This window comes from Salvelinus alpinus, chromosome 31 (genome assembly GCF_045679555.1).
Source record: "Salvelinus alpinus chromosome 31, SLU_Salpinus.1, whole genome shotgun sequence".
Taxonomy (NCBI): Eukaryota; Metazoa; Chordata; class Actinopteri; order Salmoniformes; family Salmonidae; genus Salvelinus; species Salvelinus alpinus.
The window spans coordinates 29,286,614-29,301,356 of record NC_092116.1 but is presented as its reverse complement, the minus strand read 5'-3'; the positions used below and the strand labels follow the sequence as shown (position 1 = coordinate 29,301,356).

Here is a 14,743-nt window from a genome sequence, read left to right as displayed (position 1 = left end):
ATGGTTAGTGTTGGGTGTATAACTGTATATTAAATTCAGTTACCCCACCATGGTTAGTGTTGGTGTGTAACTGTTAAATTCAGTCACCCCACCATGGTTAGTGTTGGTGTATAACTGTATATTAAATTCAGTTACCCCACCATGGTTAGTGTTGGGTGTATAACTGTATATTAAATTCAGTCACCCCACCATGGTTAGTGTTGGTGTGTAACTGTATATTAAATTCAGTCACTCCACCATGGTTAGTGTTGGTGTGTAACTGTATATTAAATTCAGTCACCCCACCATGGTTAGTGTTGGTGTATAACTGTATATTAAATTCAGTCACTCCACCATTGTTAGTGTTGGTGTATAACTGTATATTAAATTCAGTCACTCCACCATGGTTAGTGTTGGGTGTATAACTGTATATTAAATTCAGTTACCCCACCATGGTTAGTGTTGGTGTGTAACTGTTAAATTCAGTCACCCCACCATGGTTAGTGTTGGTGTATAACTGTATATTAAATGCAGTTACCCCACCATGGTTAGTGTTGGGTGTATAACTGTATATTAAATTCAGTCACCCCACCATGGTTAGTGTTGGTGTGTAACTGTATATTAAATTCAGTCACTCCACCATGGTTAGTGTTGGTGTGTAACTGTATATTAAATTCAGTCACCCCACCATGGTTAGTGTTGGTGTGTAACTGTATATTAAATTCAGTCATCCCACCATGGTTAGTGTTGGTGTGTAACTGTATATTAAATTCAGTCACCCCACCATGGTTAGTGTTGGTGTATAACTATATTAAATTCAGTCACCCCACCATGGATAGTGTTGGTGTGTAACTGTTAAATTCAGTCACCCCACCCTGGTTAGTGTTGGTGTATAACTGTATATTAAATTCAGTCACCCCACCATGGTTAGTGTTGGTTTGTAACTGTATATTAAATTCAGTCACCCCACCATGGTTAGTGTTGGTGTATAACTATATTAAATTCAGTCACCCCACCATGGTTAGTGTTGGTGTATAACTATATTAAATTCAGTCACCCCACCCTGGTTAGTGTTGGTGTATAACTGTATATTAAATTCAGTTACCCCACCATGGTTAGTGTTGGTGTATAACTATATTAAATTCAGTCACCCCACCCTGGTTAGTGTTGGTGTATAACTGTATATTAAATTCAGTTACCCCACCATGGTTAGTGTTGGTGTATAACTATATTAAATTCAGTCACCCCACCATGGTTAGTGTTGGTGTATAACTATATTAAATTCAGTCACCCCACCATGGTTAGTGTTGGTGTATAACTATATTAAATTCAGTCACCCCACCATGGTTAGTGTTGGTGTATAACTGTATATTAAATTCAGTCATCCCACCATGGTTAGTGTTGGTGTATAACTGTATATTATATTCAGTCACCCCACCCTGGTTAGTGTTGGTGTATAACTGTATATTAAATTCAGTCACCCCACCATGGTTAGTTTTGGTGTATAACTGTATATTAAATTCAGTCACCCCACCATGGTTTGTGTTGGTGTATAACTGTATATTAAATTCAGTCACCCCACCATGGTTAGTGTTGGTGTGTAACTGTTAAATTCAGTAATCCCACCATGGTTAGTGTTGGTGTGTAACTGTTAAATTCAGTCACCCCACCATGGTTAGTGTTGGTGTATAACTGTATATTAAATTCAGTCACCCCACCATGGTTAGTGTATAACTGTATTAAATTCAGTCACCCCACCATGGTTAGTGTTGGTGTATAACTGTATATTAAATTCAGTCACTCCACCATGGTTAGTGTTGGTGTATAACTGTATATTAAATTCAGTCACTCCACCATGGTTAGTGTTGGGTGTATAACTGTATATTAAATTCAGTTACCCCACCATGGTTAGTGTTGGTGTGTAACTGTTAAATTCAGTCACCCCACCATGGTTAGTGTTGGTGTATAACTGTATATTAAATTCAGTTACCCCACCATGGTTAGTGTTGGGTGTATAACTGTATATTAAATTCAGTCACCCCACCATGGTTAGTGTTGGTGTGTAACTGTATATTAAATTCAGTCACTCCACCATGGTTAGTGTTGGTGTGTAACTGTATATTAAATTCAGTCACCCCACCATGGTTAGTGTTGGTGTATAACTGTATATTAAATTCAGTCACTCCACCATTGTTAGTGTTGGTGTATAACTGTATATTAAATTCAGTCACTCCACCATGGTTAGTGTTGGGTGTATAACTGTATATTAAATTCAGTTACCCCACCATGGTTAGTGTTGGTGTGTAACTGTTAAATTCAGTCACCCCACCATGGTTAGTGTTGGTGTATAACTGTATATTAAATGCAGTTACCCCACCATGGTTAGTGTTGGGTGTATAACTGTATATTAAATTCAGTCACCCCACCATGGTTAGTGTTGGTGTGTAACTGTATATTAAATTCAGTCACTCCACCATGGTTAGTGTTGGTGTGTAACTGTATATTAAATTCAGTCACCCCACCATGGTTAGTGTTGGTGTGTAACTGTATATTAAATTCAGTCATCCCACCATGGTTAGTGTTGGTGTGTAACTGTATATTAAATTCAGTCACCCCACCATGGTTAGTGTTGGTGTATAACTATATTAAATTCAGTCACCCCACCATGGATAGTGTTGGTGTGTAACTGTTAAATTCAGTCACCCCACCCTGGTTAGTGTTGGTGTATAACTGTATATTAAATTCAGTCACCCCACCATGGTTAGTGTTGGTTTGTAACTGTATATTAAATTCAGTCACCCCACCATGGTTAGTGTTGGTGTATAACTATATTAAATTCAGTCACCCCACCATGGTTAGTGTTGGTGTATAACTATATTAAATTCAGTCACCCCACCCTGGTTAGTGTTGGTGTATAACTGTATATTAAATTCAGTTACCCCACCATGGTTAGTGTTGGTGTATAACTATATTAAATTCAGTCACCCCACCCTGGTTAGTGTTGGTGTATAACTGTATATTAAATTCAGTTACCCCACCATGGTTAGTGTTGGTGTATAACTATATTAAATTCAGTCACCCCACCATGGTTAGTGTTGGTGTATAACTATATTAAATTCAGTCACCCCACCATGGTTAGTGTTGGTGTATAACTATATTAAATTCAGTCACCCCACCATGGTTAGTGTTGGTGTATAACTGTATATTAAATTCAGTCATCCCACCATGGTTAGTGTTGGTGTATAACTGTATATTATATTCAGTCACCCCACCCTGGTTAGTGTTGGTGTATAACTGTATATTAAATTCAGTCACCCCACCATGGTTTGTGTTGGTGTATAACTGTATATTAAATTCAGTCACCCCACCATGGTTAGTTTTGGTGTATAACTGTATATTAAATTCAGTCACCCCACCATGGTTAGTGTTGGTGTATAACTGTATATTAAATTCAGTCACCCCACCATGGTTTGTGTTGGTGTATAACTGTATATTAAATTCAGTCACCCCACCATGGTTAGTTTTGGTGTATAACTGTATATTAAATTCAGTCACCCCACCATGGTTAGTGTTGGTGTGTAACTGTTAAATTCAGTAATCCCACCACGGTTAGTGTTGGTGTGTAACTGTTAAATTCAGTCACCCCACCATGGTTAGTGTTGGTGTATAACTGTATATTAAATTCAGTCACTCCACCATGGTTAGTGTTGGTGTGTAACTGTATATTAAATTCAGTCACTCCACCATGGTTAGTGTTGGGTGTATAACTGTATATTAAATTCAGTTACCCCACCATGGTTAGTGTTGGTGTGTAACTGTTAAATTCAGTCACCCCACCATGGTTAGTGTTGGTGTATAACTGTATATTAAATGCAGTTACCCCACCATGGTTAGTGTTGGGTGTATAACTGTATATTAAATTCAGTCACCCCACCATGGTTAGTGTTGGTGTGTAACTGTATATTAAATTCAGTTACCCCACCATGGTTAGTGTTGGGTGTATAACTGTATATTAAATTCAGTCACCCCACCATGGTTAGTGTTGGTGTGTAACTGTATATTAAATTCAGTCACTCCACCATGGTTAGTGTTGGTGTGTAACTGTATATTAAATTCAGTCACCCCACCATGGTTAGTGTTGGTGTATAACTGTATATTAAATTCAGTCACTCCACCATGGTTAGTGTTGGTGTATAACTGTATATTAAATTCAGTCACTCCACCATGGTTAGTGTTGGGTGTATAACTGTATATTAAATTCAGTTAACCCACCATGGTTAGTGTTGGTGTGTAACTGTTAAATTCAGTCACCCCACCATGGTTAGTGTTGGTGTATAACTGTATATTAAATGCAGTTACCCCACCATGGTTAGTGTTGGGTGTATAACTGTATATTAAATTCAGTCACCCCACCATGGTTAGTGTTGGTGTGTAACTGTATATTAAATTCAGTCACTCCACCATGGTTAGTGTTGGTGTGTAACTGTATATTCAATTCAGTCACCCCACCATGGTTAGTGTTGGTGTGTAACTGTATATTAAATTCAGTCATCCCACCATGGTTAGTGTTGGTGTGTAACTGTATATTAAATTCAGTCACCCCACCATGGTTAGTGTTGGTGTATAACTATATTAAATTCAGTCACCCCACCATGGATAGTGTTGGTGTGTAACTGTTAAATTCAGTCACCCCACCATGGTTAGTGTTGGTGTATAACTATATTAAATTCAGTCACCCCACCATGGATAGTGTTGGTGTGTAACTGTTAAATTCAGTCACCCCACCCTGGTTAGTGTTGGTGTATAACTGTATATTAAATTCAGTCACCCCACCATGGTTAGTGTTGGTGTGTAACTGTATATTAAATTCAGTCACCCCACCATGGTAAGTGTTGGTGTATAACTATATTAAATTCAGTCACCCCACCATGGTTAGTGTTGGTGTATAACTATATTAAATTCAGTCACCCCACCCTGGTTAGTGTTGGTGTATAACTGTATATTAAATTCAGTTACCCCACCATGGTTAGTGTTGGTGTATAACTATATTAAATTCAGTCACCCCACCCTGGTTAGTGTTGGTGTATAACTGTATATTAAATTCAGTTACCCCACCATGGTTAGTGTTGGTGTATAACTATATTAAATTCAGTCACCCCACCATGGTTAGTGTTGGTGTATAACTATATTAAATTCAGTCACCCCACCATGGTTAGTGTTGGTGTATAACTATATTAAATTCAGTCACCCCACCATGGTTAGTGTTGGTGTATAACTATATTAAATTCAGTCACCCCACCATGGTTAGTGTTGGTGTATAACTATATTAAATTCAGTCACCCCACCATGGTTAGTGTTGGTGTATAACTATATTAAATTCAGTCACCCCACCATGGTTAGTGTTGGTGTATAACTGTATATTAAATTCAGTCATCCCACCATGGTTAGTGTTGGTGTATAACTGTATATTAAATTCAGTCACCCCACCATGGTTAGTGTTGGTGTATAACTGTATATTATATTCAGTCACCCCACCCTGGTTAGTGTTGGTGTATAACTGTATATTAAATTCAGTCACCCCACCATGGTTTGTGTTGGTGTATAACTGTATATTAAATTCAGTCACCCCACCATGGTTAGTTTTGGTGTATAACTGTATATTAAATTCAGTCACCCCACCATGGTTAGTGTTGGTGTATAACTGTATATTAAATTCAGTCACCCCACCATGGTTTGTGTTGGTGTATAACTGTATATTAAATTCAGTCACCCCACCATGGTTAGTTTTGGTGTATAACTGTATATTAAATTCAGTCACCCCACCATGGTTAGTGTTGGTGTGTAACTGTTAAATTCAGTAATCCCACCACGGTTAGTGTTGGTGTGTAACTGTTAAATTCAGTCACCCCACCATGGTTAGTGTTGGTGTATAACTGTATATTAAATTCAGTCACTCCACCATGGTTAGTGTTGGTGTATAACTGTATATTAAATTCAGTCACTCCACCATGGTTAGTGTTGGGTGTATAACTGTATATTAAATTCAGTTACCCCACCATGGTTAGTGTTGGTGTGTAACTGTTAAATTCAGTCACCCCACCATGGTTAGTGTTGGTGTATAACTGTATATTAAATGCAGTTACCCCACCATGGTTAGTGTTGGGTGTATAACTGTATATTAAATTCAGTCACCCCACCATGGTTAGTGTTGGTGTGTAACTGTATATTAAATTCAGTCACTCCACCATGGTTAGTGTTGGTGTATAACTGTATATTAAATTCAGTCACCCCACCATGGTTAGTGTTGGTGTATAACTGTATATTAAATTCAGTCACTCCACCATGGTTAGTGTTGGTGTATAACTGTATATTAAATTCAGTCACCCCACCATGGTTTGTGTTGGTGTATAACTGTATATTAAATTCAGTTACCCCACCATGGTTAGTGTTGGTGTGTAACTGTTAAATTCAGTCACCCCACCATGGTTAGTGTTGGTGTATAACTGTATATTAAATGCAGTCACCCCACCATGGTTAGTGTTGGTGTATAACTGTATATTAAATTCAGTCACCCCACCATGGTTAGTGTATAACTGTATTAAATTCAGTCACCCCACCATGGTTAGTGTTGGTGTATAACTATATTAAATTCAGTCACCCCACCATGGTTAGTGTTGGTGTATAACTATATTAAATTCAGTCATCCCACCATGGTTAGTGTTGGTGTATAACTATATTAAATTCAGTCACCCCACCCTGGTTAGTGTTGGTGTATAACTGTATATTAAATTCAGTCACCCCACCATGGTTAGTGTTGGTGTATAACTATATTAAATTCAGTCACCCCACCATGGTTAGTGTTGGTGTATAACTATATTAAATTCAGTCACCCCACCATGGTTAGTGTTGGTGTATAACTATATTAAATTCAGTCACCCCACCATGGTTAGTGTTGGTGTATAACTATATTAAATTCAGTCACCCCACCATGGTTAGTGTTGGTGTATAACTGTATATTAAATTCAGTCATCCCACCATGGTTAGTGTTGGTGTATAACTGTATATTAAATTCAGTCACCCCACCATGGTTAGTGTTGGTGTATAACTGTATATTAAATTCAGTCACCCCACCCTGGTTAGTGTTGGTGTATAACTGTATATTAAATTCAGTCACCCCACCATGGTTTGTGTTGGTGTATAACTGTATATTAAATTCAGTCACCCCACCATGGTTAGTTTTGGTGTATAACTGTATATTAAATTCAGTCACCCCACCATGGTTAGTGTTGGTGTATAACTGTATATTAAATTCAGTCACCCCACCATGGTTTGTGTTGGTGTATAACTGTATATTAAATTCAGTCACCCCACCATGGTTAGTTTTGGTGTATAACTGTATATTAAATTCAGTCACCCCACCATGGTTTGTGTTGGTGTATAACTGTATATTAAATTCAGTCACATGGTTAGTTTTGGTGTATAACTATATTAAATTCAGTCACCCCACCATGGTTAGTGTTGGTGTGTAACGGTTTGACTTCATGTCTTGAAAAGGTTTTAATTTCATCACTACAGAATAATACCATAACATACAGTTTTCCAGGGAGTTCTAGAAACCAGTTGAAGGAAAACTCCATCCAAAAACCATCTTTTAGTATTTGTTTCATTAGTCCATTGTAACATAGTCCCAAAATGTTTTGCTTCTCAATAATCAAGTTCTCAAAATATGTTACTTTCAAAATACAGAAATCCCCATATGATGCATTTTGCAAATACCAAGACTTAGAAGTGTGTTCTGCTGCACTATCCCAGTTCACCACTAGAGACATACAGGTATTCTATCCAGTGGTGTTCTGCTGCACTATCCCAGTTCACCACTAGAGACATACAGGTATTCTATCCAGGCGTGTTCTGCTGCACTATCCCAGTTCACCACTAGAGACATACAGGTATTCTATCCAGTGGTGTTCTGCTGCACTATCCCAGTTCACCACTAGAAACATACAGGTATTGTATCCTACTAACTAGAAGAGGATAGATGTAGAAAAAGGGTGCGCTGATTTATTTAACCTTTAACTAGGCAAAATAACAAATTCTTATTTACAATGACGGCTACCAATTGGCGAAAGGCGTCCTGCGGGGACGGAGCCTGGGATTCAAAATAAATACAGTACATATAGAGAGACCTAAGAGAACATAGCAAGGCAGCAACACATCATAGTAGCAACAATACATGGTAGCAGCACAAAACATGGTACAAACATTAGTGGCCACAGACGACAGCACAAAAGGCAAGGTGGAGACAAAACATCACACAAATGGCAAAATGAGGTTTGAGACGGATGGGAAGCGGGACTATCATTCGCTGGAAAATGTGTTGCATTCAATTAACTAGGTAGACCAGACCCAGCTGCTATAGAAAGCAGTTAGTAATGGCATCTTGTTGGGCACCAACTCCGCCACGGTTCGTTGGACAAATCCTATGGGAAAATGTTTTGACATCAACACTGAAAACAAGATCTGTGGTAAATTCAGGCGTAAACCTTTTTCTGAGATCAGCTAACGGTCATACAATTGAAGCATTTGTACTGAAATTAAAAGCCCCTGCTATAATGGTCAAGTTAACTGATCTCAAAATGTAGAATCTCCTAAAAGCCAATTTATGCTCGACAGGAAAATATGATCGGTGCCATATGACTGGTGTGACGCAGACCAGTACTAAACGGCACGCAATATGACCTGTACAGGACGGCTTTTCTCTCCTGTTATTCACCAAAATTCTAATATAAAGTCCCGGGTAAGGCTCAATCTGTGTCCGGGAAACTAGCCTCAAGCGCCAAAGCTCATACCTTGTAGTGAGCTCAAATTCTCTACCACTGTGCTTCACGGCCAACAGATGGGGTTAATGGCGCTACATGGTGAAAAACCCTACTGTTTCCACCGTAGGTATGGTTGAAAGAACCAGAGGTAACTCATTTGGGGGGATTTCGGGACTACAAACTGGAACATTAATGTCCATACCACCCGTTAAATATACCGGAATTTACTTTGAATTAACGCTTTATTTAGCCACCATCTTCAGCGGTTTTGATATCAGTGTAAACCAAGTCTGTTCTATATTAGCTATAAAATTGTCCCACCGTATCGTTAAAGTACACTCCATGACGAAACATGCATCTCACAATAAATTCCTCCCAAAAACACAACGGCTTAAAATAATTCAGTCAACTTTCTATAGCCAGTGAACAATGTCAATCCCCATAACGTGTGCATGTTTATAACCACCTAGAACTACATAATGATATGAAGGAAATGTCACATTGTTCAGTATTGAATTCAGACCACATGGTTCATTCAAAATGGCCAAATTCACCAAGTCTGATTTACTACCACCAAGAAAGAAAAATACAACGAGCATTAATTTGTAGATTTATTTATACATCATAACAGTCACAGGGTTGAATTGACTTGGCCTGGTTTTCCCCAGTTCCAACAAGACGTCCCACTTCCTTGATGACCAAGAGGGCGTGCCAGTGTACAACAGGAGAGCTAGAGGGAAAATAGTGAGATGACTTGGGTCAGTGTGATGATCAAAGAGAAACATCCAACAGTACATTAACAACATCTTCCTAATATTGATCTGCCCCCCTTTTCCATTATAATACATAGTCTTGGCCAAAAGTTGAGAATGGCAATACAAAGGATTTAAATTCCTTTGGATGGGGTATGGTAGGTGCCAGGTGGACCGGTTTAGCTCAAATGAAACACTGCTGGGTTTGTCAAGAGCAACAGTCTCTTATGTGTATCAACACTGGTCCACCACCCAAAGGACATCCAGCTAACTTGACTCCAATGCCGACCCACAGTTGTGTCACGGGCCAACATCCCTGTGGAACGCTTTCAGACACCTTGTAGACAACTGAGGCTGTTCTGAGGGCAAACTCAATATTAGGAAGGTTTAATGTCCTCTATACTCAGTGCATTATAATACTGTAAGTCATTCCCACTACACACCTTCCCGCTCCACCAGCACAGCAACACTTCAGCAGCCAACGAGCTCTAAAGAGAGAACAGGTTTAAAACCAAATAATTCCAATCTTATTTTACTAGACTACATTCAGTGCATTCTGAAACCAGATCAGGAGTGTTAAAGTTCAGTCATTGCAGCCATCCAGCCAGCAGTCCAGGGTCTGGGATCAAGCCCCCACCCAGTCACCCTCCCTCCAGGCAGGCAGACCACCTTACCCCTGCCCAAAACAGAAAAGCAGGCTTGTCAGTGTCTGCCCAACCCACAGGAGGGCCGATGGGAGGCCAGACCTTTATCCAGCCCAGAGCACAGGACAGGATTGCCACCTGACTGGTGTGTTACGGTACAAGCTTCATCATTTACAACATTCCAGAATGCTTAATGTGGAGCGATACAATGCTGTCAAGTCACACCTTTCCGAACACGGCAGACATTAGGACCTCAACCAGGGGGGCAGAAATCTAGAGGGAGAAAGTAGAAAAGCATGAAGTGACATTGTAAGACCTTGTAGTCAGACATGAGATCAGTCTATAGCAGTGTATTCTAATCCTGGGGACCCAAAACTGTCAACAAGTGTTTCCCCCCCCAGAACTAGGCTTGGGTGGTATACCAGAGTATTTGGAAAACAGGGTTTCACCAATAACATTTAGATTATGTCTATGAAGTTTATATTGATAGCTACTTATGTATTTTACAGTAGGTCCAGTCACATGGTGTTTGTTTACAAGAATGAGACCAGAGCATTGTGAGTCCCTCACCGTTAACCAGGTGATCTAATTACAGGACAGAATTCACAACTCAGCGTGTTAAGTGTTAATATACTGGGACAGCACTGCCAGTGAAAACCTGAACACCACCCTACACCTGATTACACTCAAACCCTTGATTGAATTAGGTGAATAATGCTGTGTTTACACAGGCAGACCAATTCAGATTTCCACTAATTGGTGTTTAACAATCACACCAGATCTTTACTGATCTGATTACTCAAGACCAATTAGTGAAAGATCAGAATTGAGCTGTGTCTAAACGAAGCCTTACATCTAGGTCCCCAGAACCAGGATTGTGAAACACTGCTCTAGAGTATAGATCAGTTCAGTAACCAATCAGTCAGCTTAACATCAGACTGGGGCGGTAACAGGAAATCATCACTTCTACATTACAAAAGAACAGAAGTAAAGTCGATCATACACACCTTGTGGTAGTTCAGTAACAGGCATCTTCTAGTGACCAGTCTGGTACCACCATCAGGACCTGAAGGAGAGGAGTCCAAATAAACATGCTGAACAGCACTACATTAATACTGCTTTATTGTCTGATAGATCAGAGGGGTAACCAATCAGCTGGGGAGGTAACACAACTGATCCTAGACCAGCACTACCACCCTGAGAGACTAAATATGGGAAAGTGCTGACAAGGGCCCTGTACTACATCAGGACACTAGTTATTTGGAAGTCAGTATTCTAACTTCAATCCTGCTTAACTGTATTGATGGTACTGCATGAAAATATAAATTGACTGACTACATCCTGAGTGGCCCATCCACCCCAGTCACCTGTGCTGCTACTAGCATTTCATGAATGATTCTCCATCTACATATTAAATCAAATGGCAGCCATTTTGGATCTACAATGCAAAGCCAAATGATATTGTGTGTGAGTCTCTGGTCCCATCAGACAGTTGGTAACCCCAACCAGCTGTCCCCTTGTTGCCCTGGCAACAACAGTGGGTCCACCTTTTCAGGTTCTGTCGTCAACGCAGGGCGTAAGACACGTGCGGGTGTCATCACTAGGAGCCAGAGTCACCACGACTACCAAACATCAACCGTTCAGAGTTTTAACACTAGACTGGTTATAGCTTGTGGCTAAGGCAGAGGCTCTGGTTAAAATACAATGACAAGAGATTCATTACCCATGACAATTACCGAACGTACTCATTAACCAAAACTCACCAGTCTAGTTGGCATCACGGCTCCTTGTTCAGCCACAAACAGAAGAACCTACGAAGACATATGCTTCAGGTTATAGTCTGGATGGGGACCAGATACCAGGCAGGCACATGGAGGGGTTAGACATTACATATGTAGCCTTTATGACAGGTTACGTAGCCCTCTGCTGAAGTCAGCTATTCCTTTTCTCAACAGGAGTTCAGACGAACGAGATTCCAAAGAGAATATTCATCATGTTCAGCAGAAGGACGGGATCCCTCAAACATGTTATATACATTTAGACTGGATGGATCCTTACCTGCATAGCTAGAGCAGCTCAGAACAGCCATCTTGTGTCAGGACAGTCAACTGTAAGACAAAATGGAGGACGTGAAACTAGGCTGCAACAAGACAGTCAAGTGAGGGTTCTTTACTCTGCAGGGTGCCAGGTAATTTATCATCAACAGGAAGTCAGACAAACGAGATTCCACAAGGTTTATCATGTGGTTGCAGAGAACGATTGTTATTCTGGGAAAGACCTCCCTTTCTATTGCACTACTTCTGACTAGGGCCCATAAAGCTCTGGTCAAATGTAGTGTACTATAGAGGGCACCATTTAGGACAGTTTCAGAACCACAACTTACCAGTATGTTGGAGTCCACGCTGCAATTCCACTGACCACAGCACTCAAACTTTAAAGAACAAAAGGTAAACATTTTATTAGTGTGATGATTGAGAAATCGATGACCAACTGTTGCATTATATACAGTCACTCAGTAGTTCATGTCTTTTCACATCGGTTCAAAGTGAGCTAGTTTGTCATCCTTGGAACTGTAGCATCTTCAAGTGACTGGTTCCACAGAGTTCTGTCACTCAACCCAAATGGCACCCCAGTCCCTATGCAGTTGACAACTTATTGACGAGGCCGACTGTCCGTACTCAATTGTGAGCCGCCCGATGGTACTCCCAATCACAGCCGGATGTGTCCTAGACCCCTGCGCCACTCAGGAGCAGTTCACACAGAATAGGGTGCCATTTGGGTTTCCACCAACATGTATACTGGTGGAAGACCAATCCTACCCGTAGTGGGGAACCCAGTTTGATCTTTGTTGGATGAACTCACCAGGTAAGGTAGTGTTAATCCCTTCAGGAAACTTCATCCCCACGTCTGTTAAAATGACAAAGGAAGTTAGTGTTTAGCTGTAAAGAACATTTAAATATACAACCCCTGCATTAGCTACAGTCACTCAGTAGTTCATTTAGTTTCACATCGGTTCAAAGTGAGCTAGTTTGTCATCATTGGGACTGTAGCAAGTCCCGGTAGCCATCTTGTACAGTTGGCCAGCCAAAAGGGGAAAATATCTGCATCCAAAGTCACCCTATTCCCTTTATAGTGCATGGGTCCTGGTCTACGGTTGTGCACTATAAAGGGAAGTGGGGTACTAGTGTCTTAACATTTCACTAACCTGGATTTTCACAAAGCGCATCAGTCTCGTGGTCTGGAATCAGGTATTCTATAGAAGGAATCACAAAATAAATGTTAGTTTTTGCCTGGCTTCTATGAGAAGATAGAAAGTTCTTAAATAGAGCCCATCAGAATAAACAGTAGCTTCACAAAATAATCAGACATATGCTTGTCAATGGATCATCATATAAAGCCCGGAGGTAGTGACCATATAGAAATGGTGCCATTAGAACTGTCTTGAACACCAGTGAAGAAACTCAAATGGAACTCACCAGCACACATTCCTATTCCAGAATGGAACTCCAAGTGGAGAATCTGTTCAGATGCCTTGCAGTCAGGAAGTCGTGTCACAAGTAATGCAGACCTGAGCAAAGAACACATCCATGTTAGTGACTTACTAGTCTGTATATTACTACAAGAGGCTTTGGAACACAGGACAAGGAGGCCATCAGATCAAAGTTAGCATCACCAAAAATCAGATATATGCTTGTCATTAAGATTCATCATTTACAGCCAGTCACGTGTGAGTCAGTTACCACCTGAAAGTCCACCCCACCCCAAAGGGTGCACTGAAAGTGCACTTCCCTATTTAGTTGAAAATCCATGACAGTTTTCCAAGTGCACACAAAGATACTTGGGGATTTAGGGCACAGGACCTTTACCTTTAAGGCTTAGGGCTGACAAGCTGAACGCATCTAATGTTCCTGGTGGTAAGTCAATGCACTCACGTGTCAGTCTTCTGGACTTCCCTGGCATCTGTCCTGCATTGCTGTTGATCAGGGGGAAGATAGGGAGGTCCCTTCATGAACAGGCAACACGCAGGCATATAGAACCCAACATTGATATCGTCGCTAATGGAAACATATTTCCAATACAGTGAACTACTTCTGACCAGATCAACGTTATTAGTAGTACACTATTGAGAATAGGGTGTCATTAACGCAGCAACGACAGTCGAGTCAGGGGCCAACTGCTACTCAGAATCTGGTAAAGAAGTTTCTTCGTCAAAGACTGATTCGGTAAGAGAGAGTTCATTTTATCATCACCGTAGCAGAGACCTAACGTTAGGTTTATAACGACTGATGGTCCGGTCACACCTAAATGGCAAGCTAGCATACTAGCTAACATGGCACGTGGTTAGCTAGTTGCTAAGTAAAACCACCACGTAAGCAGGCATTTTAGTAATATGTTGCTTACCAGAGCAGCACATTCGAGTCGTCCGCATCTTGAAAGGAGAAAATAATAGAGTCAACACTAATTGTAGTTACAACCCCGGTAGCTAGCCAACCATTATAATGTACATTGCTATGTGACCTAGCTAGTTGCGGACACGTGTTCTGCGAAA

General features: G+C 40.4%; 1 protein-coding gene, 4 non-coding genes and 1 pseudogene across 16 annotated transcripts in view; all 6 read right to left on the bottom strand.

Annotated features, from left to right (window-relative positions):
- LOC139561450 (coagulation factor V-like) overlaps positions 1–14,743 on the bottom strand; it is a 60,181-nt gene that overhangs the window by 17,852 nt on the left and 27,586 nt on the right. For 3 of the 12 annotated variants that reach the window (XM_071378568.1, XM_071378565.1, XM_071378567.1), the window contains 3 exons: positions 10,420–10,467; positions 9,994–10,038; positions 9,397–9,528 (listed from right to left, as the gene is read on the bottom strand). The exons of 2 other annotated variants lie outside the window; for them this stretch is intronic. In XM_071378568.1, coding sequence (XP_071234669.1) covers positions 9,430–9,528; positions 9,994–10,038; positions 10,420–10,467 — 192 coding nt within the window. In that variant the 3' untranslated portion in view covers positions 9,397–9,429. Of the gene's footprint in view, positions 1–9,396; positions 9,529–9,993; positions 10,039–10,419; positions 10,468–11,201; positions 11,261–11,957; positions 12,006–12,252; positions 12,303–12,577; positions 12,626–13,056; positions 13,102–13,399; positions 13,448–13,670; positions 13,763–14,060; positions 14,168–14,595; positions 14,624–14,743 lie in introns of those variants that run through there. 7 more of the 12 variants (XM_071378566.1, XM_071378560.1, XM_071378564.1 and 4 more) reach the window with 5 other exon arrangements.
- Positions 11,096–11,165, bottom strand: LOC139561958 (small nucleolar RNA SNORD31; annotated as a pseudogene).
- LOC139561979 (small nucleolar RNA SNORD22) lies at positions 11,674–11,800 on the bottom strand. The gene has a single exon (XR_011672288.1). It is a non-coding gene; the product is annotated as a small nucleolar RNA SNORD22 (small nucleolar RNA).
- LOC139561948 (small nucleolar RNA SNORD30) lies at positions 12,122–12,193 on the bottom strand. The gene has a single exon (XR_011672267.1). It is a non-coding gene; the product is annotated as a small nucleolar RNA SNORD30 (small nucleolar RNA).
- LOC139561944 (small nucleolar RNA SNORD29) lies at positions 12,702–12,764 on the bottom strand. Its single transcript, XR_011672263.1, has one exon. It is a non-coding gene; the product is annotated as a small nucleolar RNA SNORD29 (small nucleolar RNA).
- On the bottom strand, positions 13,176–13,238 carry LOC139561981 (small nucleolar RNA SNORD29). The gene has a single exon (XR_011672290.1). It is a non-coding gene; the product is annotated as a small nucleolar RNA SNORD29 (small nucleolar RNA).